We start from the raw sequence: 24,179 nt of genomic DNA, 5'->3' as shown, positions 1-24,179 counted from the left end.
CGGTCAGGGAGCGCTCGGGCGGGCACGGCTCTCACAGCTTCGCGGGCCTGAACTCACTCGGGCTCTGTGCCCACCCTGCCCGCATCAGAGATGCGAACGCGGGGGCACAGAGGGGCGGAGCCCCGTGCCACAGTCACCCGGCACGTGGGGGGCTGTGCTGGGATCGGACCCAGAGAGCCAGCCTGAGTTCTTGCTCGCGGACCTCACTGGCTGGAGGTCCTCAAGGGGCATTTTTCTGACCGTTCACGAGGGTTCCCAGATCACCCTGCCCGAGGGGCACATCCCAACCACCCACTGAGAGGCCCCTTCCCTCAGCCCAGCCTCCGCGGAGAAGCCAAGGACACAGGTGCTGGAAGGGGGGCACCTGATTTTCTAGGCTGCCCAGAGGTTCAATTCTGGGAGGCCGCTTGCATTTGGGGGTGATGTCATAAGCTGGGGCCAGGTGGACTGGGAGCCGGGTGGGGGGGACTGGAGCCGTAAGGTGTCAGGTGCGTGGGGGGGCGGGGGTTGCTATGGTCTGGGTGCTGAGGGGCTGAAGCCGGACGTCCGGACAGGGGTGGACGAGCATGTCCTGCCTCGGCCTCCACTGCACCCCAAAATCCCCACATGGGAATTTGTGACCGTGCATGTGTTTGGGCCAACCCGTGACGCTGGAGGGGTGAGGGGGCTTCCCGACAGCCTGCCCGCCTGCCCGCCTGGGCTGTGGACCCCGGGCTCCCCCACCGCAGCTGGGCTGGCCTCTTACCATGTCCACGGCCACCTTCATGGCCTCCTGCAGCCCAAAGAGCTTCCCGGCTACCAGGTAGACCCCGCCCGTCCACACGGCGCAGGCCTCGTGCACCCAGTGCTCCTGGGTGTCCCCGCCGGGCTCGGCCGGCGGCTCCTTGCTGCACTCGTGCTTGCGGCTCCTGTCCGCCGGGGCCGCCTCCTCGCCCCCGTCCCCCCGACCGTCGCAGCAGTAACAGCTCTGCAGCCGCCGGGACAGGCCCCGGGCGCTGGTGCGCAGCGAGCCCGGCTTGGCGGGGTCGGCAGGGCCGTCGGGCCTCGGGGCTCTTCCGGGGGCGGCGGCAGCGGCACATTCGAGGTCTTTGAGCGTTCTCTCGAGGGGCGGCGAGGCCTCCTCACAGGCGCCCTCCGGCCGCACCTTCTCCTTGAGTTTTGGCTTCTTCTTGGGGAGGCAGTGTTCGGGGTAGTAGGGCCCACAGAGGTCCCCGAGGTCCTTGAAGTTGGCCGGGTTTTGGCAGAGGCAGCAAACAAGGCAGGAGGTACTCAGGGCCTTGGAAACCACGGGCCCCAGACGCATGGTGGAGGACAGGGGCAGGGAGGGTCGCGGCTGCAGGACAGAGCCTCCAGGGAGCGTGGCCAGGGAGGCCCCGGTCGCATCCAAGGAGAACGAGCACGAGGAGGAGGAGGAGGAGGAGGCGGAGGAGGAAGGCTTCCTGTGGGGCTTGGGCTCCTCCCCCGGGGAGTTGACAACAGTGCAGACGGTGGTGAACGCGTCTCGCTTCTCCACCCGCACGAAGGGCGAGAAGGCCGGGGTGCGGCTGTCGGCTCGAAGCCGCTTGCAGGAGGAAATGTACTTGAGGCGGATTTCAGGCTCCGCGGGATCCAGGGGCAGCACCTGCTGCTGCCGCCGCCGCTTGGCACGCCCCTTACAGGGGGCGGAGGCTGGGTTCTTGGCCCGGCCCCGAGTGAGGCGCTTTCGCTTGGAGTAGCTGCCGTAGTTGGCAGGGCCCGGCTGCTTCTGCGCCCTTGTCTGGGGCTGGCAGGGCCGGCCCTCCGGGGACTGGGAGGCCAGGCCCAGCTCCTCCGTCTTTGGCTTCTTGCCTCCTCCGCCAGAACTGTCCTCACCGCCCCCCTGAGTGCCACTGGCCCTGTCTCGGGGAGCCAGGAGCAGAGCCGGGCCGAGGTGGGGCCGCTTCTCCAGGGGCCCTTTGGGGAGTCCGAGGGCTCCGGCCCTGCCTTTCCGGCTTCTCTTCTTAGGCGCCAGGGCAGTCGCCCCGGGCAGCAGGGCCTCCGGGGACGTGAAGGCCTCAGTTTTGAAACAGTCGGTCGAGGACAGTTTCTTACTGTTCAGGAGTTTGCCTTTTAAGGATCTGTTGGTCGGATTTCTGCATAACGGCTCGGCCCCCGGAGCGGCCGGGAGCTTTTGCCCGATGCCCACGTTTAAGAGACCTTCGCCTGCCCCCACCGGGCTGCCCCCCGCGCTCTTGAGCCCTCGGTCCTTCTCAGGGAGAGGCGGGCTCAGAGGATTACCGGGAGGGGCCCCTGGCGCTTTGCACGCAAACTTCTTCAGGCTGGGCGAGGTGATCTTCTGCACGATGGCCTCCAGCTTCAGGCCCCGGCCTTTCCGGGGCGGCAGCACCTTGGTCTTCATGGCCCCCTGGAAGGCCGCCCGAGAGGCGAGCTTCAGGCAGGAGTCCGGGGTCTCCGGGGGCGGGGGCTTCACGGTGGGCTCCCCGTTTCCCTTGGCGGGCTTGGCCTTCTTGGGGGAAGACATCCTCTTGAAGAGGGTGGAGGAGTCCTCGGCTCCCTCCTCCTTCACGTCCCCCCCGCCGCCGCTGCGCAAAACCAGGTTCCGCTTCTTGGTGGGGACGGGCGCCATGAAGGCCGACTTCCTTTTGAGCGCGTGGAGGGGCCGATCGGAGAGCTTGCTCCCTACCCCGGGCTTGGGGACCCTTGCCCGCTGGCTGGCCCTGCCCTCCTTCTGGGGGCTGCCGGCGACCTTGAACGTGGCAGGCAGGTGGTTGTTGGCCAGGAGCTTCTTGGCGGCACGGCAGTTAGGGAGCCGGCTCTCCGAGGGCCGCCGTCTCTTGGGGTGGAACACTTCCTGGGTTTTTGTGCGGGACCGCAGAATCATTGAGCGCTGGTCCTTGCCTGGGGTGCCGGGCGAGTCTGTTTCCTTGGTCTTGGAGCCCATGGGGCTGCTGTCGGAGGCCACGGGCAGGGCGGCCGGGTTGCTGGGGCTGGATGCCGCCTTGGGTGACGGCTTGCCCACCCGCTTGCCAGACTTGAAGGCGGCTCGCTGCTTGCCCCCCAGTTTGTCTGGGGGCGCGGGGGTGGTGGTGAGGCCCGGGGGCCCAGGTGTGCGGGGCTCGCTCAGGGCTGTGAAGGAGCGTGTGCACATCCTGGGGAGCCCTTCTGACGCCCCCCGACCCGGGGCTCCCGCTCCTTCCATCTGTCCCTGGGGGGGCCCCGTGCAGGACTCGGGGAGCAGGAGGTCCTTGGGCAGCACGGGCGCCCTGCACGGGGAGTCCTCGGCCTCGGGCAGCCCCCGGTGCACCCGCCGGCTCCGTAAACTTTTGCCGCGCGGCACAGGCTCTTTCTTAGCGATGGGCGCCTCGGGCACGGCGGGCTTGTTTGGCTTCTGGGCCAGGGAGGCGTCTGGGGCCAGGGTGGCCGGGTCCCCCGGAGCCAGCACCCCGTCAGGTCCTTCTTCGCCTGGCTTCATGTGGGACAGGGAAGACTCAAACCAGCTCTGGACCTTCGACTCGGCGCCCACGGTCGGGCCCAGCAAGATGACAGAGTCCCCTGAGAGGTGGCACGGGGAGCCCCAGCCGGTCTTGGGGTCCAGCACCTCCTCCACCTCCTCCTTGGTGCACATCAGCGGGGCCTTGGGCGACAGCGGGTCCTGCATGCCGGGCCTCTGCTCGGGGCTGCCCAGGAGCTCACACAGGGAGGAGTACTCCTCCTCGGCCTCTAGGTCGTCCTTCCTCCCGGTGGGCGGCAGCAGGGGCAGGTCCCCGAAGTCAGCCGCGGAGCAGCAGTGCCGGCCCTCATCCAGCCAGCGGTCCGCCTTGCCCACCTCGGGGCACTGCAGCAGCCCGCCCACCTCCTCCTTCACCCCGCCCGCCTCCTCCTGCTCGGAGTCCCGAGGCCCCGAGGCCTTCTCCCCGGGGGGCTCCTCCTCCTGAAAGCCGGGGCAGGCCGAAGCCTCGAGGGCGTTCTCCTTGCCCGCCCCGTCCGAGGCCTTCCCGCCCGGCTCCAGGCCCTTGGTGAGCTCGCTGGGGTGCAGGCCCCACCGGGGACAGGCATCTCCCAGGTTTTCCTCGGGCCAGGCAAAGGGGTTGGCGCTGTCCGCGGAGCCAGCGGCCGTCGTGTCCGGGAAGCAGTCAAAGGCTGCGGCGGCAGCAGGGTCCGACACGGCAGCCCCCAGGGTGGGCTTGCTGCTGAAGGAGAGGGGACCGGCGGTCTTCTTGGGGTCGGGGGTGGCGAAGCCCACGGAAGGGTCTTCAAACAGCCCCGGGCTGAAGTCCTTGGCGCCGCCGCCCTTGTCCAGCTGCAAGGACTCGGGCAGGGCCTCCGGCTCCCCCGGCCGGGGCCACGCGTTCTTGGCCACGGAGTCCAGGCAGGCGCTGTGGTTCTCCAGCGAGAAGGGCGGCTTGCCGGCGTCCTTGGCCAGGCCAGGCGCCTCGGGCCACGCTTTGTCGGCCTTCTCGCCGATGGCCTCCTGCAGCCCCAGGATCTCGGACGCCAGGTCCTCCTGGGCCAGGGCGCTGAGCAGCAAGCGCGGGCAGTCCCGCTCGCCCGCCACAAACTTGGAGAAGCTGTCGAGCGGCAGGCTGCTGTGCAGACTCTGGAAGGAGTCGTCGGACTTGGTGGACATGTCGTCGGGCGACGTCACGGAGCAGGTCGACACGGACTCGGGCTTGGCCTTCGAGTTGCTGTTGACCCTGGCAGGGCTGCCCCGGGCCTGGTTGCAGTAGAGGAAGCTGCGCTCCAGCGGGTCCTCGGAGCCGCTCAGGTAGTCGGCCTCCGGCGGCTCGGCGTGCGTGGACTGCGGCGTGCTGCTCAGCGGCTCGGACAGCGGCGTGCCCGCCGGCTCGGCCGAGTAGCCGCTGCCCTCGGGGCTGCAGTGCTGGCTTTTGTGCTGTTCCGGGGTCCTGGACACCAGGCTCTTGACGCCCTTCTTCTGCGGCACGGCCGCCTTGGAGAGCAGCAGCTGCTGGACGGTGTTGGAGATGTTCTCCACCTGCGAGGTCAAGGCCGTGAGGCTCTGCAGGCTGAGGTCCGACAGCAGGTTCTCAGGCAGCTTGTCCTTCTGCAGCGCCTTGCAGTTGCCCGCCTGGGCGTCCACCGAGCTGGCAGCGTCGGTCGGGGAAGGGTTGAGCAGGGGCATGAAGTGGCTGTGGTCGGCGATGCCGGCGGGGAAGGCCCCGGCGCCGAGCGGCTGCTGGTTGTAGGGAAAGTTCTCCAGGTTTGGCATCAGTGGCGACGGGGTGGAGCTGTAGGAGGGGGAGCGGCCCACGGAGCGGGCGGGTGAGTGGCTGGAGCTGGGGCTGAAGGTCTGGTAGTACTGCTCCGGGGTCCTGACGGCCGCGTCTGGCTGGCAATAGCCGGGGCCTTGCTGTGCGTAGTGTTGGTACTTGGCGAGGTTTTGGTAGTGGAGGGTTTCCTGGGCGTGGTGCCGGCTCTGAAGGGCCGCCTGCTGCTGCTGCTGCTGCTGTTGCTGCTGCTGCTGTTGCTGCTGCTGCTGTTGCTGCTGCTGCTTCTGTTGGTCGTAGCTGAGGCGGCCGGACTGGTAGGCGTGAAGGTTCTGGACCCGCTGCCCTGGGGCCAGGCCGGCGGTGGCGGTCAGCGGCCTGTCGTGGGGCTGGGCAGAGGGCGCGGTGCAGCTCTTGTAGGAGTGGGCGCCCTGGCCGCCGCCGCCGCCCTGGCCGCCCTGGCCCGGGGAGGAGTAGGTGGAGGAGGCGGGGAAGGACTGCGTGTGCTGGGGGAAGTGGCTGCCCTGGGGGAAGGGCAGAGGCGAGGCCATGTCGCTAGGCAGCTTCTGCCTTTGGAGTTTGGGGTACGCCAGGGGCTGCTGGGGCTGCGGCAACTGCTGCTGGACGTGCAGGGGGTGAGTCCGAAAGGGCAGCTGGGCGCCCTGCTCTGGGTACTGGCGGCCGGGGGGCACCGCGGCCTTTTTCATCAAGCTGTCGTCATATTTGCCCACCCCCCCTGGCAGGGGCTGTGGCTGGGGGGGCGGTGGCTGGGGGGCCCCCCAGGCCTGCAGGCTCTCCTCACCCGAGTAGCGGCCGGGGTACGGGCTGCCGTCCTGCACGCCGTAGCCTGAGAAGGCCGGCCTGCCCTGCAGGGGCTGCTGGGAGGGCAGCCCCTTGCTGCCCCGCGCGGTGGTGGCGGGCGTGCCCGCGCCGCCCTCGTAGCCCGGGTACGGCTGCGGGCTGTAATAGCCCTTGGCCAGCAGCCGCTGCCGGTCACAGCTCAGCCCGGCCTGGCTCGCCTGTCTGTAATTCTCCAGGCGAGATGTCTCCTGTGAGGTCTGCTGGTAGTTCTGTTGTTTGCCATGGAAACCACACCTTTCTCGAAAAGACTGCATGACTCGGGCTGGTTATCTGTGAAAAGAAAAAGGGAGAGAGGGAGGGGGGGCGGGGACGGGAGGGGGGAGGAAGGGAGAGCGATTCAGACGGGCCATTTCCCTTCCCCTCAGAAAGCCTGCCCCCACCCCTCTCCTGCCCTGCCCTCTCCCTGCAGCTCTTAATGGTCTCCCCTTTGCCTGAGCCTCCCCACCAGCTGTGCACATATTGACAACTTCTGTCTCAGGGAGGTGTGCTCTGTGATTCCCGCTCTGACATCGCCTGCTGCCAGCTGAGCCTTGCCAAGGACGGCCACCGCTGCGGGAGGGGCAGACCCGCTGCCCAGCGCCAGGTCGCCGGCTGGGAGACGCCACCCCACCCTGCTCCCAGCCAGCTCCTCCCCTCCACGCCCCCTGGTCCCCCCCGCCCCCCAACGACGGCGGCGTGAAATCATTTAGCAGAGCGATCCCACTCCCCAGTCCCCCCGGGGCCAGCTGGGTCCTGCAATCCAGTCCCAACGCGGCAGTGTTCAAGCATGACCCAGCCATGCGGGGACCAAGGGAGGTTTGCCCCTGCCCAGAGAAGCTACTCACCAAGGCCTGTGGAGAGCGCGCATGCACACACACACACACACACACACACACACACAGACGCACAGAGGCGCGCGCACAGCCCGCACGCACGCGCGTGCACACACACACCTCCTCTATCACTGCCATGCCATCTGGAATCTGTCTGTTCCTTCTAGCAGACGTCGATTAGGGGCTGTGGAGCCATTGTAGGCATAAAACGTCCCCTTCTCTGACTCCCGGTAACGCAGGACAGCGGCACCTGCCTCCTGTTTTTGATATCATAGGTGCGTAAACAGATTACGTGGCCCAGAGTGAGGGAGTGCATGCTAATGGGGGACACAGCCGCAGTCCCTTGACCACAGAGGAGCGCCCCACAGCTGGGTGTGACGCAGCCCTGGCCCTCCTGGTGGGCCCCTCCCGTCTCCGACTCTGCAGGGTCAGGTCTAGGGTGCACCAGGCCAAGAGCCCATCTGTTTATGATTTTAGGGGCTTGTCTTGTGCCCCTGGGGAGGTCTAGCCAGCCCCAAAGCAGGATCTTGGATCAGGAAATGACCCCGGAGAAAGAGGGCCCTTCAGGGCAGAGCAGCTGGGCACACAAACACAGGCTGGCCTGAAGCGTCCAAGGCTAAAGGTCCCCCTAACTGACTGGGGGCCAGGTCACCCCAGAAGACTCTCAAAAGTGGGAGGGATGGAGGGAGGAGCGAGGAACATTCCAGGCTCAAGAGAAATCACAAGGAGTCCGGCATTCAGCCAGAGGCCCGGGGGGATAGGGATTTACCCACAACCATGCCGCTGGTGGGTGAGCCAAGAGGCAGAAAGAAAGGCCCAGGCCCCCACGGGGGCACCCGGGACTTTCCAGTTCCCAGCCCTTCATTCCCAACACCGGAAGAGGAAGGGGTGGCCTGCCTGGGGCCACAAGATCCCATAGTTTTAGGAGGGGCGAGAAAGGAATAAGGAGACACAGAGAAGAGCTAGACAGACACACAGATGTGAGAAGAAAGAGAGCTATGGGGAGTGGGGGTGGGGGCTCCCCCAGGAGGTCTGGCTCACTCCTCTGCTCTGGCCCTGGATCCCACTGTCAGTGTGGGGACCCGGGGAGGGGCTCCAGCCAGCTGAGCAGGGCCTGTCTGGGGCAGCCAGAAGCCCCCAGGAGCCTGGTTAGCACAGCCCAGGCCCACCTCCCCTGACCCCGGCAGTCAGCTGGCCCTGATCGGGGACAGAGCACCTGGGCTGCAGAGGGGACCAGCGTCCCCCAAGGTGAGCCCCTGTCCCCCCAACCAGGCCCTTCAAAGCCCGGAGGCCCCCTGGCAAACATCCCTGTGCCCCGCGTCCCGTCTCGCCCTGGATTGATCACAGGCATCCCCAACAAGGAGAAATGCGCCCGCCCTCCTGACCCACTTCACTCCCATCCCTGGTGGCTCGGATCAAACATTACAGGAGGTGCCTGCTGTGAGACGCCAACCCAGAGGCGCGGGGGGTATCACTTGGTTCTGGCTTGGTGGCTCTCAGCCGGGGAGGCAGCCAGGTGCCTCCTGACCCGACCTCCGCAGAGAAGGCTGCCGGCCAGAGGGCCACAGGGCAGGCGGCCCCCTTCCACGCTCGGGCAGAGGAGATGAGAAGATACGCAACCCGGCTGGTGGCCGTCACTTCCATTCGGGTGTCACCGGCTGGCAGGCCTGCTCCTGAGGACATCGCACGGCGCTCTGCCTCCCCGGCTGGTGTTTATGAGCCCGAAACGCGCAAACCCAGGCCCGCTCCGGAGGCTGCGCCTCGTATATCTGCACAAATTACATTTCGGCTTTTATTAGTCCCAGATCGCTCCCATTTCCTGCTGAGTGTCCTGTGGATATCATTAACATTTCTACAGCTTTTTTTTATTTTTTTATTTTTTATTTTTCTTCACATTCTCCAAAATGCATCACCAGGAACATTACTTAAAAAGAGAGAGTACTATGACCAGCATTCTCCCCCCACCCCCTTTAATCAGTCCAGCTGCTGCGTCTTTTAATTTAGCCAAGCTGTATTAAAGGGGGGCTTCCCAGTACATGAGCAGCTGGATGCGGTGAAAGCATCTATCTCTAAGAAAAGACAGTTCAATTAAAATACGAGAAGCCCAGTGCCTGATGGAGAACGCAGGCAAAAATGCTCACCCCAACACCACCCTCCAACCCCGGGCGGCGGGAGGGGGGAGAGGGAGGGCTGCAGGAACAAAGGCATGGCATCAAAGCCCATCTCTCAGAGCCAACAAGGTCCGCCAGATCTGCCAGGAGAAAATGGGGCTCTGCCTCTTTAAGAGCTGCCTTGGGCCTGCCACGGGCTCTGTTGTTATTAATTATTATGATTATGATTACTTTTCAAGAGCACTAGGAAAGGACAAGGAGGGAGAGAGAGGCAGGCAGCAGGCGGGGTGGGTGGCACCAGGAGGGGGCAGAAAGAGGCCCCTTTGGCAGAGATGGTGGACCTCTGAACCCGGGGAAGGCAAGTGGCGGCAATGGGGGGCAGACTGGGGGTTTGGCCTCTGCAGGTTCAGCAGGAGGGAGATGGGGTGGGGGTCGGGCGCCCCCCAACACATCCTCTTGGGGCTCCTTCTGGGCCAGCCCAGCCTCCCACCCCCATCCTTGCTGCAGACACTTGGTCAAGGCCTGATCTCTGAAGTTCTCGAGGGGAAGGAGGTCAGTCCTGAATGTCCTCCAGGCCCCAGGCGCGAGGCTTATGACACAAGTCCCTTATGACAACTCCTGAAAGTTGGCTTCCCGGGCCACTGGGAAACAGTGAGCAGGGAACAGAGCAGGCTCAGGGACAGGCATGCTCTCAAGGCCACACACAGCACAAAGCTGGTTCAGGGCCCTGGCCCTTGCAGCCAGGGCCCCAGGCCTTTAGCACAGCAATGGGCCTCACTGCTCCTCCGCGCTCCAGTGCTCCATCTCCGCAGCCATGAAATTGGAGGGGTGGGGGGAGATGAGCCCAGCCCTGTCTGCTCCCCACCAAAGGCATTATAGGTCCACGGGTGCTTACTCTGCACAGGTTTGCTCTGTTCATGCTTTGACTATTCTGCCCTAAAGGTGCGGCTCGGAGGGCAAGAAGCTCCCTTTGAGCCCACCCACAGCGAAGTCCCTTTTGCGGGATGCCTGCAGCAGGTCCTGCGACCAGACCACAGGTGCACGCTCCCTCCTTTGGACCCCACGCCAAGAGAACTCCCACCTAGAGGAAGACATCCTGGAGAGTGACAGCAAGAAGGCACCGCAAGGGAAGGACAGAGGTCCCCTCTGCAGCATGGGAGGCCCTGAAAACCAGGTCAGGACCCCCCCCTTCTATTCAGGGAGCCAGATTCCCCCTTAGGGAGGTCCACTCATGAGCAGTGGTGCTCACGGGCCGCCCATGATCATGGTAACTGCTGTCCCTGGGCAGCCCCAGAGAGAGGTCGCTGGGCCCACAGCCCCTCCAGTTCCCCAGCACAGGCCCCTGGTCAGGGACACGGGCACAGTGTGGGCCAGAGCGGCCACGGCCCCCACAGCAGACCTGATGGAGCCCAGCTGGGAGGCTGTGGCTGGAGGTTTTCCTGAGTGCGAGGGGTGGTGGGAGAAGGGAAGGGGGGAAGGGTGGGGAGATGGAGAGGAAGAGAGGGAGGAAGGAGAGAGAGAGAGAAGGAAGCATTCTGTTCCCCAGCAGCGGCTCTGAGGCCGCGTTCCATCCCACTCACTTATCCAAGGTTGTTTTATGACCCGTTTCCTGATTTGTAGCTGCAGGGGAAAATGTACAAACCCAACCCACTCAAGGCCTGGGAACTAGGAAGGGGGAAGTTACCTGGGTCAGGAGGCTGGGGATGAGGCCGGGGGTGTCCAGGGAGGAATGAAGAACGTAGGACCCACCTCAAGCCTCCCCATCTGGGGCGGGTAATGAATACTAAACAGGAAGCCTTGATTAAAATGATAAATCACTAGCCAGGTTTCCTGCTGTCCTGTGGGGTCTATTTTGAATCCTAAGGGCCTGGCTTGAACAGGGGAATGGGCGGGCTTCCAAGGAGTGGACAGACAAACAGCCCAGCCCCTGCAGGCCCCTGGGACAGGTGAGGGTCCTTGGCCCGGGGGCTCTTGGGAGGGAGGGACTCGAGCCAGCTGGAAGAGCGCTGCCAGGCGCACAGGGGAACGAGCCTGGGGCAGAAAGAGTCCCAGAGGGCAAGGCAGCCCCTCCTGAGAGAATGGACCCTCGAGACCACCTTGTGTGGGCAGCCCCCCAACACACTTGGGGGGCACCCCTTCTCCTTGTGGGCATCCGTGCGTGCTCTTGGGAGAACCCTATGGGAGTCCGCTGTACCCCTTTGCAAGGCCTTGAGGGGGAGGACCTGGTGGCTGGAGGTCCTGAATGTTAAGAGGCAAGAAGGGCAAGAAGCTGGGACGCTGCCTCGGCGCGCTCGCCAGACGGCAGGTGGGCCCCCAGCCAGGCTTGGAGCCCAGGTGAGGCGCGGACCCCAGGGCTCTTCGGAGGAAGTCTAAATGGGACTTCTGCGCTCTCCAGGCGTTTGGAAAGCCTTCCCTCAAAGCCCACCAACACTGTCTATGCCAAGGACCCAGCTGCAAAGGCCTCGGAGACCCTCCTAAGGCACTTGAGGTTCTCACCCCCTAACACGCCAGGAGGTCGCCCCACCCTGGGGCAAAGGCAGGGCCTGTGGAGTGTGCTAAGTCCTGGAAGCCCCAGGCCCAGTTAGAAGCCGTAGTATTTCCGGGAAGACTCACCTGCGGAAGTCCCACAGCCCAGTGCCTGGGCAGCATCAGCGTGGGTGTCTGACTTCTGAGGCCCAGCCCCGCTCTGCACCCACACCCCAGCACCCCATGGTGCCGTTTCTGGGATGCAGTGGTCGACAGGCCCACAGACCTGGGCCACGTGAGCCAAAGGGACCCACGGTCCAGGTGGTGAAGGGCAATGGCCGGCTGGCCGTCCCCGCGGGGAGCTTCGGGGTAGCAAGATGGCATTTGGCAACAGATGGGCGGTTGGCATTCCAAAGCCGCCCGCACCCCGGGGCGTGGGGGGAGCTCACCTATATGATCAGCTCCATACTTACCCATCTCTTGTGGACAGTAATTGTTTTTAGATCATTTTATTCGCCATTCAAGAAAAACGAAATCACCACCTCTCCCCGTGGCTGTCAAAATGAGGGCAAGGAAAAATGGGGGGTATTGACTGCTGGGATGCAAACAGCTAGGAGGCCTGGGGTCTGGTGGCCCACACATTCAGGGGCCCACAGCAGGGTGTCCCAGGCTGTTCTGCTATCCTTTCCACCAAACCCCGAGAAGTTCCTGGCCTTGTAGGCAACTGCACAACGTGGATGACATAGGATCTGTGTGTCTGCTGACTTTGAGGGGAGGCAAAGGTGGCGAGAGAGAGCCCAACCTCTCACCCTAGCTTGTCCCATGTGCCCCCAAGAGACCATTGGGTCCCTGTGGAAGTCAAAGCACCAAGGCCCCAAGTCAGTGGCCTGCTGGCTGCTGACTGACTCTGTGGCCTTGGGAAAACCTTTTTACCCCCCTGGGCCTCAGGGCCTTTGCACTGGCTGTTTCGTCTGCTGGGAATACCAGTGTGATTATCTATAGAGCTTGCTCCCTAGGCTCTAAGCCTTTGCTCAGATCACTTTCCCCGGTACCCCTCCTGGACCGCTGTGCTTGGAAGAGCACCCCCTGTCTCCTTCTCACCTACTTCTATCAAGTGCTCACCTCCTTTCAGTTCGCCATGTGGCTTAGCAGGCTTTATGACTGTCTCTCCTCTCTAGAACTACAGTTCCATGCAAGCAGGCATTTTGGCCGGTTTTGTTCACGGCCACATCCCCACATCCCAGAACAATAAATATTTGTTGAATGAATAATGTGTAAATGTCACATTAACCCTATGAAAATATCCAGAACAAGCAGCCGATGGCAGAAGGGCTAGGTGGGGATGGGGGGCTTATCGCCACTCCTCCTCATTCGACAAAGAGCAACCTTCTTCGGGTCTGGCAGGCAATACACCTGAGTGAAGTGAGCAGCTGGGGAGGGAGGCAAATTAAGAGTCCTGGCCCCAAAGCCAGGGGGAGCCCCACTGAACCCCAGCAGACTTCTGCCTTGTGGAAGTGAGGATGCCAGAGCTTCTGAGTTGTAGTTTTTATATACGTATAAAAAGGGAACTCTCGCGTTTCCATAAATGCTATCAACCAAGTAAAAAGTTTTAACACCCCCGAGTTCAAGAGACAGGCTCCCAGGGGTCAAACGCCGTGTAACTGATGCACACGGAACTTTGCGAGGGCAGAGCCAGGGCCTTGTTGGGAGAATGTGGGCATCTCGCACGTGCTCCAGGGCACACACGGGAGCTCCGTGTGAAGGAATGAGAGCAGGAGCACCCAGAACTTTCCCTGGCCCCTGGGAGAAGTCCTGAGACCAGCACACAAACGGCGATGTTGTGGAGTGGCGTAGCAGAGGGGCGGCTGTGGCCCCCAGGGGTGCTAACAACCTCCAGGGCATTCCACCCCAGGCACCAAATGAGGAGGTCTTGCTGCCCGCTCCCCCGCCCCCCCGCCCTTTGCTGGGTCCCTGCAGGATTCCTCAGTGGCACTTACCACCGTGGTAATTACATAATTAATGGTATAATGAGCTGCTGTACATGTGCCTCCCTCACTAGAATGCAGCCTGATGAGGGCAGGGGGCTTTTTCATCTGTTGGGTCCTAAGCCCTAAGCGCGGAGACTGTCCCCAGCAGGTGCCAATTAAATAGTGCCTGGAGAGATGGACAGATGGGATGGGTGAGGGGCTCTGCTCTGGGTTGAGTGCATTGTTCAACCTCAGCACAGCTCTAAAGGATGCTGCCCAGAGACGCCTGAGGACGACAGGCCTGAAGGCCAGCCAGGACTCGTGCAGTAGCCAGTCAGGAAGCAAAGACAAAGCTCTGTACTCCATTCCTGGGTCACAGCCCCTCCCCTCTCGTGTCAAGCCCTTTTTGGCTTACGGTGGGGTGGGGGTAGAGCTGGGTGCTGAGGATACAGACGACAAAGCAGCAGGGCCCCTGCCCTCCTGAGGCCCACAGGCACCCAGGAGGCTGCGGGGTGGGGAGTGGAGGTGGTCAGGGGAGGCTGGAAGGAAGGGGCCACTGCGTGGAAAGGTGGGGGCCCACCAGATGGAAGGGATGGCCTCAAGGCAGCCACAGGCAGGACTGAGCAAGCAGGGCAACTACCGTGGTCGCCCCTCCTCCTTCACAGGTGGGCTGGCTGCCACAGCCAACGGTCAGATGCCCTGTGTTGTCATGGCACCAATCCCCGGCAATCCTGCAAAGTCACCCCGATTTGTTAGCTGCCTGTATGGCTGCTGGGGGCAGGGGGGGCGGTGCGGACACTCTCCCACGTGCCTTTGGGGCCCAAGCTGGAGAGGGGTCTCTGGCTTGTTCCTGACCTGAGGCTGCCTACCTCCCCCTCTGCCTCCCGCCAACAAGGCCAGCTGCGAGCAGCAGTGAACCACCAGAAGTCACTTTCTACAGAGCATATTCTAGGTCAAACTCCCCCCCCCACTTTTTTTGCAGAGGGATTAATAGAAGCCCAGAGAGGGCCAGTGACTTGTCCGAGAGGCCCAGCATGGCTGAGACCCCTCTACAGCTCTGTGCCCCTAGGTCACCCAGAAAACGAACTCAGAGCTGGAAGCCAAAGAGAGGAGGGGTCAAGGTCTTCCTGCTGGACACCCCAGAGGAGCCAGGGAATGCAGTCGCGCCCCCCTTCCCCAGCCTAGGAGGGAACAACCTCTCCCTTCCCTGCCTGTGGCACCCCCTCTCCGCAGCATCCCACAGCCGGGAGGCTCGGCAAGCCAGCCCCTCCCAGCCCCGTTCCACCCGGGGGAGCCAGGGAATTGGCGCCCCCCTCCCCCCAGCCCCCAGGGGAGGAAGCCGCCTGTCAGGCCGCCACGGCGTGTCAAATCCTCTTGCTGCCTAATTGTGAGACGGCGGCGTTTAAAGAAACGCTTTTCTGGCCGCCTGCCACACCGCAAACTGCTTGGTATAATTTTATTATTAAGGAGAGAGAAAAAGAGGGAGGGGGTTGGGAGGGAGGGAGGGAGGGAGAGAGGGAGAGGGAGAGAGAAAGGGAGAGAGGAGGAAATTGCTTAGTCCAAGTCAGCTGGTGGAGTATTCTGCTCAATGTGAAAGCGGGGACGGCTTTCCAGTTGGCAAGCTGACTTCGTTAATTGCGCATTCAGTCTCTACTTAGGGTAATTGAAACGAAGCGGGGCTCAGGTCTGACAATTAGGGTCTGCGACTAGGCCATTAACCCTTTCCGCAACCGCCCCCCGCCCCCGATGGGTAGCGCGCACCCACTACAAGCGGGGAAGGGCCACCGGGCAGCCCCCGCTAGGACCCATTCTGAGGCGGGGGGAGGGGGGGCAGGGAGCTCCGCACGGAGGCGCGTACTGCGGCAGGGGGGCTGCCGGGCGGGCGCCCCAGCGCGAGCAGGGTTAATGCCGTGCCGCGAGTCCGGGAGCCGGGCGAGGGCCGAGCAGGGGATGGGGGAGCCGCGCAGGGTGTGTGGGGGTTGTTTGCGGCCTCGCCGCCCCTCTGCAACAGATGTTTCAGCCGTGTAAGACAAAGGCAGAGCGCCTGCTGCTGCCGGGAGAAAATCCGCAGGACTCCCTCAGGGGCAGGTAAAATTTCACCTTCTATTTGTGTTCCCCCCTCACACCCCCGCTCGCCCCCGCCTGGTTTCCCTGTCTCTGCGCCAATCCGGAAAGCGCCACCAAAGACGCCGCGCCGCCTCCTCCGCAGCCCAACCCGCTGACCCCAGCAAGGTCACGGCGACCTCGGGCTCCGCCAGCAGCGCGCCCGCCCGTCCTCCGCCGGCGAGAGGTGCCTCTCCGCGCCCGGCCCCCCTCCCGGGGCGCCCCCAGTCCGCGATCCGCGGTAATTGGAGGCGCCGGGAGAGAAAGGAAGGGGGCGCTGCACTCGCCACGAGGCGGAGGCGGCGCTGGACGCTCCGCGCCTCCCTCCTGCCAGCGCTGGGACCCCGGGGGGCTCTGCCCCCCCCCAGCCCCCATCATTCATCTCCCTGATTCCCGCTGTATCCGCCCTCGGAAGTCAGCCGAGTGAAGCAGCTGTTCCTTGCACACTCCACTTGACCAAAGATGATGATAAATGAGGCCCGGGCTGCGTCGGGGACGCGGCGGCGGCCGCGAGGGGCGCGCAGGGCGGGGCGTACGGCCCGCAGCCCCCTCCCCGCTCCTCGGAAAGGGCGAGGACGCGGAGGACAGAGGCCGAAAGGCACAATCAAAGGGCCGCGCTTCCCTCCCGGCGCCCCGCGCAGTCCCCGCACCCGGCTGCCAGAAGGTGGCGGGCGGAGGTGCGCCCGGATCGCATCGCCGGGGCCGAGGCGGAGACCTCTTGCTCGCGGCCCGCGCCGCAGCCCCGCCCCCGCCCTGCCCCCTTCCTCCCCACCCCTTCCCCTAAGGCCGCGGTCCCCACGGCGCCTTCGCGCCCCCCCCACCCGCGGTGCCTCAAACCTATTAACGCTCGTAAATAATGAATAATGGAGCGCTTCCCTCCAGCCGCGCAGGCTACGGGCGGGGGCCACCGCCAGCTGCGCCCGGGCCTGGGGAGGGGGCGCCCCCCGGCCGGGTGCTGGGGGCCCGGGCGCGCGGCCCCGCACACGTGCAGCCGCGGCGCGCAGACGGGCACCCCGCCCCGCGGAGGAGGGGGAATCCCGCGCTGCCCTCCCCAACGCCACCTCCCCTGGAGTCCTCTGGCACCGAACGAGGCGAGAGAGCGCGCGCGAGCTTCCCAGCCGGAGAGGGTTATTTTTAACCTGCCCCCCTTTCTATATCTGCCTCTCGGGTTTGCGCGCCCGCCCGCCCGCTCCACCAGCCGAGGACGCGGGCTCCTCACCTCGCTCGGCGGCTCCGGCCTCTGAGCGCCTCCCCCGGCCCGCGGCCCCCGCCCCTGCGCGGGCATCGCGCAGCTAAGTCTCAGCCTGGAAAGGACCGATTAGGAGCCGCGTGCCTTTCTGCGAAATATTGGAACCGGGTGGGGTGGGGGCGGGGAGCCCGGCGCTCTCGTCCCCTCGCCTCCCTCCCTGCTCGCCGTGACTGCGAGAGGCGGCTCCGGCGCTCCCTCCGCAAAACAGGGGGCGGCCAGGCCGGGGCGCCGAGCCCCCCCTTCGGTTTTCGCCCTTCACTCCTCAACGCCCACCCTTCAGTCATCGACAAAGCTGGAGCTTCTAACACACCGACCCTCCGGCAGCGGCGGCGCCAAGTGGGGTGCTGCCTCCCCCCCATCTCAGCCTCCTCCCTGAGCCACTCCAAACAAACACACCATTTAAACAGCAGCGGGTTTGCACACCAACTTCAAGGCGGACCCCGCCGGTGCCCGTGCCAAAGGCGCACCGCGGGGGGGCGGGGGCCTCTTTCCCCAGCCTGGTCTCCCTCCTCTCTGGCTTAGCTCCTTAAGGCCCCCTTTCGCCCCTCCCTCCAATCCCCTTCCCGGTCGCGCCCAGCAGCCCAGACCCCTACCCCCACCCCCTTCCTCAGGGGAATGAGGCAGCAGGAAGTTCACGTCCATTCCCATTACCTTGCTTTCCAAAAGGCCACCCACCCAAACCCCAGCCTGTCCTTACCCCCAAGGGAGGGGGCAGCAGAAGAGCTGGCTGAGCTCAGAAACCCCCTCCAGGCTTTGACTGGATCAGTCACTTGACATTTTCCAGACTCTGCTCACGCCCAATCCTGGAGACCCACAGGTACAGGGCCCCCTAAGGACCCCCTCCTGAATGAGGTGGGGTAAAAGACAGCCGCTGCAAAATACAGGGGAAAACTGTGGAGGAAGTGGTGGGCTGGGAAGGAGGGAAAAGGGCGTTCCAGCGGCAAGGAGCTGCCTGGCTTAGTGGCAGGAAAGAACACAGTATTTGGGAATCTGAGCCGGATTTCTCTCCCCAGCTTAGCTGGAGGGTGGGGAAGGTCCGTCCCCCTCCCCCCCCCCCCATGGGAGCAGCCTCTGGCCAGGATTATGGTAAGAAGCCTGGCAGGCGGGGGTGGGAGGGGTGGGGGGGCAGAGGGTGTGAAGATGCATGTGGACTACAGATGTGAGGACAGCAGGTGCCACTGGGTTTATTGATGACACCTCTGGGCCAGTCGCTGCAGCTGGGGGGCCCAGCCTGCCCTGGAGGTGAGAGAGAGGGCACAAGCAGGGCCTTGCAGGGCAGAGTGGTTTCTCAAGGGGCTTCTCCCCCCAGCCAGCCTAGATACGGAGCCCAGGGCCACCCTCAGATCTAGAAAGTTCTCAGTAACCTCAGACTGTCAGGTGGGGTGTAACAGCAGCGGCATCAGATAGCATGCTGTTTGGCCCCCTCCTATGGCCAAGGTGCCTTGATAGATTTTACTTCTAACCCTCAAATTGCCCTTCTAGGAGGTGACGTCACCTCTCATTTCACAGCCATGGAAACTGAGCTCCAGAGCAGGGAAGGGGCCATTCTGGGGACCTTTCTCAGTCCCCCTGCCTGGACCCATGGGTAGCGCCTCAAGCTTGTTTGCGTTGCTTCCCAGCAGCTGGGCATCAGGGAGGTGCCCAGGGGCTTGAGGGCGCAAGATAATGAGGTCCTGGCTTGCTCCTTCGGCAATTTCAGAAAACTGGTTTTCTTGGGAGATAAAAAGGGCAAGGGATGGTATGGGGGGAAACTGTAAAGAGAGGTCCCAGTGCCCACCACCAACTCCCTCCACTCAATTCCTGGGCAGATCCAGTTACCCAAGGCGCCAGGCTCCCTCCCGAGTGCTCCCAGGTCAGGGGGTTGGCTCCTGGGGCTGGAGGGTTATTGTGGTGAGGCCTGGAGTGCACACAGGCCTCATTTATTCATCTGCAGCCTGAATATAAATCTCACACAGCCATGTACCATTGCTCTTCAAATGCGTACAGCCATTGTGATGAGTAAATTACAAATTCATTTAGGGCCTAGTGGCTCTGTGTGTTTATATCCCCCTGCCCCCGACAACGGACTCACAGCTCTATTTTGACACGAAAGGTGTCTCTGGCTCAGGACTGGGTGCGGAGTGGGGGACCCCTACCGATGAACAGCTGGGGCTGTAGGGACACCCTGTCCACCGCTGTCCTGGCTGCCCCCCCCCCCCCCCCCCCCCCCCAGGAAGGAAGCTTCCATTTCTGGGCAAAGCTTGGATGGATAGCCTGCTGCCCCCAGCAATCTCGGGGGTGGGGGGAGGAGGGAGGATCCTGGCCAGCCCCGCCCCCACCCCCACCCCAGATGCGTAGCCCGGCGACCAGAAGCACTGACCTTTGGGGAAAGCGAACCACCAGCCACTGCCCCAGAGGCTGGTCTGGAGGCGGCCTGGGACCGCTTGCCTCAGGACGGAAAATATTTGCCTTTGGTTTTGAGCTGCCGCCTCATCCTGCCCAGTTTCCCCTCTTCCACACAGAAGTGAAATGTGGAGGTGCTTAAGGGTCGTACTGAAGGGAGGGCAACCGTTGGAGCCCAGTGTCTGGCGGTTTTGAACAGCACTATTTTTCTCCCAAGGTGATCAGAATACTTTCCGCGCTGTCCTGCGCGCCCCGCGTTCCCCTGCCCAGGCTCGGCCCGGCCCCCTCGGGCCTCACCTCCAGCGGCACCAGGCCCTGTCAGAGCTCCCTCCCTGCTGGCTTCCAGTCACTCAGCATCTGGGGGAGAAAACCTCTTCCAGACGCACAGCGCTAACTCGGCCTGACCCCAGCGCTGTCTTGTTCTGGAAGGCTGCAGGAGATTCCTTCCTGGCTGGTTCTGTGGGGCTGGTGACGGCAGGCCTCTCCTGCTCCCGAGAGGTGTCACATTCACAAGGGCCAGGCCAGCCAACTGTGAGGGCTCGCAGGCGGCCGGCTGTGTGGCTTTGGGGTGCAGGGAGGCATCACCTCTCCCCCAGTCCCACCCGGATTATAAACGCCAGTGCCCTGATGCCACACAGCTCTGGGTCTAAATCCCCATTCTGCGCGATCTGCTGGGTGGCCCTGGGCAATTCACTTAACCTCTCTGGGCTTCATGAAACCTGAAACCTATTCTTATTAACACCACACGTACAGGATTGAGGTGAGATGGAAGGATCTGCCGTGCTTCATACCTGGTAGAAGCCCAGGGACAGGCCAGTAACTTCCAGAGCCTCTGGCATTGTCCCTGGGTGGCAAGGGCCACGTGTTGTACTCGTCTTCCAGGGAGCTGTGTGTGTCTGAGACAGAGCAGATCTTCTAGAAGGCAGGGCCCCCTGGGGGATGATGATACCCCCAGAGCCAGGGAAGCTTCTGGGACTGAGAGTTTAGTCCCATCCACAGACTGTGCCCTGCCCCCCGTGGCACAAGGGTTGTCTTCCTGGCTGGAATCTCGGTGTTTCTCCTACACGACTGTGCACATCTCAGTAGGAGGCAGATTCTGCTGTGGGGCGCTGGGGGTGGGGCCCAGGATTCTACAATCAGAGTCACGGGCCACTCTAGGCAGAGTGAGGTCTTGGCTCTTGGACGCTTCGAGTCCCCCTGAGTCCTGGAGGCTGGGCTCGGCGAGGGGCTACGGGTCCTGTCCTGTCCTCCTGAGGACCCAGTACAAGGCTCTGGCTCTGTATGTCCGAGCTCTGCATCACAGAGGGGAGTCCCTGCAGTGGTGGGAGCAGCCCTCAGGACTCTGCATTTGGCACTCCTTCCTGGCCGCAACGCCGATAAAGGCCAGCTTCACACTGCTAGTCCCGGCTTCCGGGGCCTCAGTGCCCCCATCGGCACAGTGGGACGCTGGCATAAACTGATCCCATGGCTGCCATTGAGGGTTCTTCACACCCTCTTCCCTTCCCTGGCCCCTTCCCAAAGGTACAACAAATCTCTACCGTGCACAGACCCCAAGGGCAGACCCAAGGGGCTGCAGTCCAGGGGCATCAAAGGTCACCCAGACTAACCTTAAGTAGCAGCCACTTCCTGCTCGAGGCCTTTTTTGCACCAGGCACTGTCCTAATAAGCACTTTGCATCTACAACCCTCACCCTCAGGACAGCCCCACGGGATGGGTACCATTATCACCCTTGTGTTACGGGTCACCCTGAACCCGGAGAGCTGAAACCCCACTGCCCGAGGTCACACCACTGTGAAGGGGTGCAGGGCCCGCAGTGACCGCACTCTAGCCCCCAAACATACTCGGGGGCCTTTGAGGATTCCTCGTGGGGAATGCCAATTACATTTTCGAGGCAAGGGGCTGGCGGGAACATGGTATAGTGCAGCCACCCGGGGATGTGGGGAGGAGCCAGGACAATCTCTCTGGAGAGTCTGGGGGCACGACGGCCCCACAGAAGAAGTGCACGTGCCCTCTGCCCAGCACTAGGACTGCGATGTCCTCCGCAGCCGTGCAAAGACTGGAGATCCCCCGAAATGCCCGTGTGAGGGGTTGAGAGAAATGCATCCGGGGAATTCCACAGAATGGAGTCCAGGGAGTGAGGAAGGGCCCCGAGTATTACTGGGGTGCAGCCTGCAAGTTGGGGAGAAAAGCGCGGGCAGTGAGTGTGCTGAGATGTTCCGCCATATAAAAGGGGCCGGTGTGTTAAAAAAATTTTTTTTTTCCCTTAAGCATACAACCCTTACAAAAAGGTTTTAGAACTTATATGCATAAATGTCCATCCTCTGGGCTCTGCAAGGTGGCTGAAGAAGCCTGGGTTTTGGGCTCCAATCTGGCAAGTTCTGTGCTGTTGCTCTAGAGGCCAGCAGGTCACGTGACCTCGGCTTCCTCATCCGGGGGATGGCCTGAGGCCGGCTGCCCAGAGGAGTTGGCACTCCTGCGTCCTGCAGCAGGCAAGATGGCGCTCAGCCCCCATTTTACAGGTGAGGAAACTGAGGCTCCAAGTGGTGGGGGGCCAAACCTGAATCCCCCTTGAGTCTGGATCGTCACTTGTGGGGGCACCGTAGGGGACACAAACAAGCCAGGCCAGGCTCGGGCGGGGAGCAGGGCCGCTGGGAAAGCCCCGGCCGGCGCACAAGTCCCAGGGGCCGCTCCTGGTGTGGTGCGGGACCGTGGGTCCCGCTCCATTTCTACCACGAGCATCAGAGCAAAGGCAACACACATTAGAAAACTTAAAAGCAGAGGCCCTTCTGGGCTTTCCTGGGCCCCGAGGGCGTGGCCTGATAGGGAGGCCGTCCAGGAATGTCTGGGGCCCATCCTGGCTTAGCCACACCACTGAGCTGGGTGGCCTCGGCAGGCAGCCCCAGCGCCCGTGCCTCAGTTTCCTCATCTGTGAAACAGCTGTAAGAGTAAGTACCTCGGAGGGTGGGCGAGAATTAAATGAGAAAGTGGACAGTCTTCCAAGCCATGTCTGGCAGAGGAGGGCCCAACAAGTGAGCTGTTATTTCTAATGGGTAAATATTTATATAATTTTTTTTTCTAACAGAGGGAAAGTTCAGGAAAATCCCTGACTGGTCCTAGCTGGCTTTGGAGGTGGGGCCGGGGGGCGGGGGGCGGGGCTCCTTGGAGTGACAAGAACCTAGCTCAGCACTCCCCCACCACTGGGCCCCGGGAGCAGCTGCTCTCTTCCCGGGTGGGCAGGCACACTGTTCTGGCACAAGCAGCCAGCGGCCAGAGCAGGGCCGGCCGTCTGGGTTCCCTGGCTGGCACGGTGGGTGGAACAGCCCCAGGCCCGTGGAGAGAGGGCTCAAAAAGGCCCCTGTGTTCCTGCTCAAGGGCTGGCTTTTTCCAGACCAGAGCCTCGTGAGTCTCTGGAAAGAACACCCAGTACCCAAGGCCCTGCACCGACTTTCTGTGTGACCCCCGCTGAGTCACCCCACCTCTCTGGGCCTCTGCTTCTTCCCCTGTTACATGTGAGAAGTAACCCCCTCACAGGGTTAAGCAAAGATCCAACAGGAAAATGGACATAAAGCTGCTCTGTCATCATCACCCTCACGACTAATTTTCACACAGTGCTTACGTGTGCAGGGCCCTGTTTTAAGAACCGCCGTACATACTTTAACTCCTCTTACAGATGGGGTAACGGAGGCTCAGAGACGTTAGGTCGCTCGTCCAAAGTCACATGGCTTGCGAGGAGCCAGAAGCACTATAGTAGGTCAGTCATGGGAAGTGTGACATTACTGATATAATTCACGGCTGTGAAGTCAGGCCTAGGATGGGAAAGCTTCAACCTCAATTCCTGGAGGCCCCGGGGGGAGCACTGTGCTGTCGTTGGCTCTGATTTTCATGGTAGGCCCTGGGGCAGAAGTTGCTCTCAGCACTGGGATTTTAAGTCCCCTAGTTCCTGGATGCCCCCCACATGCAGGGCATCAACAGAGGTATGACATCATTTTAATTCCACGAGGAGCTGTGCAAGCACCGTACGGGCACCCCCATTTTGCAGACAGCACGATTAAGGTCTGGAGGCAAAGGGAAGTTCTTGGTGAACAGCGACATTTAAACTTCAATTCAGCTCATCGGGGTCCACATGTACTACTCGGTGCAAGGATCCTGGCCACAAGCAAGCACAGTGGGCATCAGAGATCTCCCCCGAAGAAGGGAGACTTTTGGAACCTGCAGGGACTCCCAGAAAACGTGCTCTGTCCCACGCACTGTCCTTGGGACATCCGATCTGCTGCTTCTGCGCCTGTGCCTTCACTTCAGCTCACCCTGAGCCTCCTTCCTAGCCACAGGTCCTGGGTGGACCATTTTACAGACAGGGAAATTGAGGCCACTGAGAGGCAGGGATTTTCTCCATGGCTCAGAACACTTCCTGGTACCTATGGGCTCCTGTCACAGACCACACAGTCCCTTCATTCACCCTCACACCCCCTCCATGTATCCATCCACCCACTCACTTACCCACCCTCCCATCCATCCATCCATCCATCCAAGAAATAGTTACTGAGTGCCTCCTATGTAGCACAGAAGTGCTTGGTACTGAGACGGCCGTGGGCTTCAGAGCCTCTCGGGGAAAGCAGTTAAGTGCCACCGGACAGGGAAGGCCCCTACATCACACCTGAGTGGGAAGAGCAGATCAGAAAAGACTTCCCAAAGGAAAGCCCTCACCTGAGACCTGAGGTCAGTGGGGGAATGAAGAAAGGCGTCTGGAAGACGAGAGAGGGAGGGCGAGGGTAATGAAAATGTGACCATGGCCTGCAGGTTGAACGTGAGTGAGCGGCAAGAGGTGAGAAGCAGGCAGGGCCCACTTCTCTGTGGTATAGGCTGTGCCAGCCACATGAAGATCTTGGATTTTGTGCGTTGACAACGGGGAGCCACAGAGGGCAAGCAAGGGAGTGAGTGGCACCATCGGACACGTGTGTGTAAGCTCCTGGTGGGGCAGTGGTGGGGAACGGTTCGGTGAAGGTGGGCAGGGGGGCCGGGAAGCT

At 62.6% G+C, this 24,179-nt stretch overlaps 1 protein-coding gene across 2 annotated transcripts in view; it reads right to left on the bottom strand.

Annotated features, from left to right (window-relative positions):
* Positions 1 to 24,179, bottom strand: part of RAI1 (retinoic acid induced 1) — a 79,584-nt gene that overhangs the window by 8,684 nt on the left and 46,721 nt on the right. For both annotated transcript variants that reach the window (XM_039227389.1, XM_039227390.1), the window contains exon 2: positions 746 to 6,335. In XM_039227389.1, coding sequence (XP_039083320.1) covers positions 746 to 6,319 — 5,574 coding nt within the window. In that variant the 5' untranslated portion in view covers positions 6,320 to 6,335. The remainder of the gene's footprint in view (positions 1 to 745; positions 6,336 to 24,179) is intronic.

The sequence above is a fragment of the Hyaena hyaena genome, unplaced genomic scaffold (genome assembly GCF_003009895.1).
Source record: "Hyaena hyaena isolate Hyena2069 unplaced genomic scaffold, ASM300989v1 scaffold_27, whole genome shotgun sequence".
In the NCBI taxonomy this organism is placed as follows: domain Eukaryota; kingdom Metazoa; phylum Chordata; class Mammalia; order Carnivora; family Hyaenidae; genus Hyaena; species Hyaena hyaena.
Note: the sequence above shows the minus strand (reverse complement) of the source record. Positions and strands in the feature narration are given on the sequence as shown.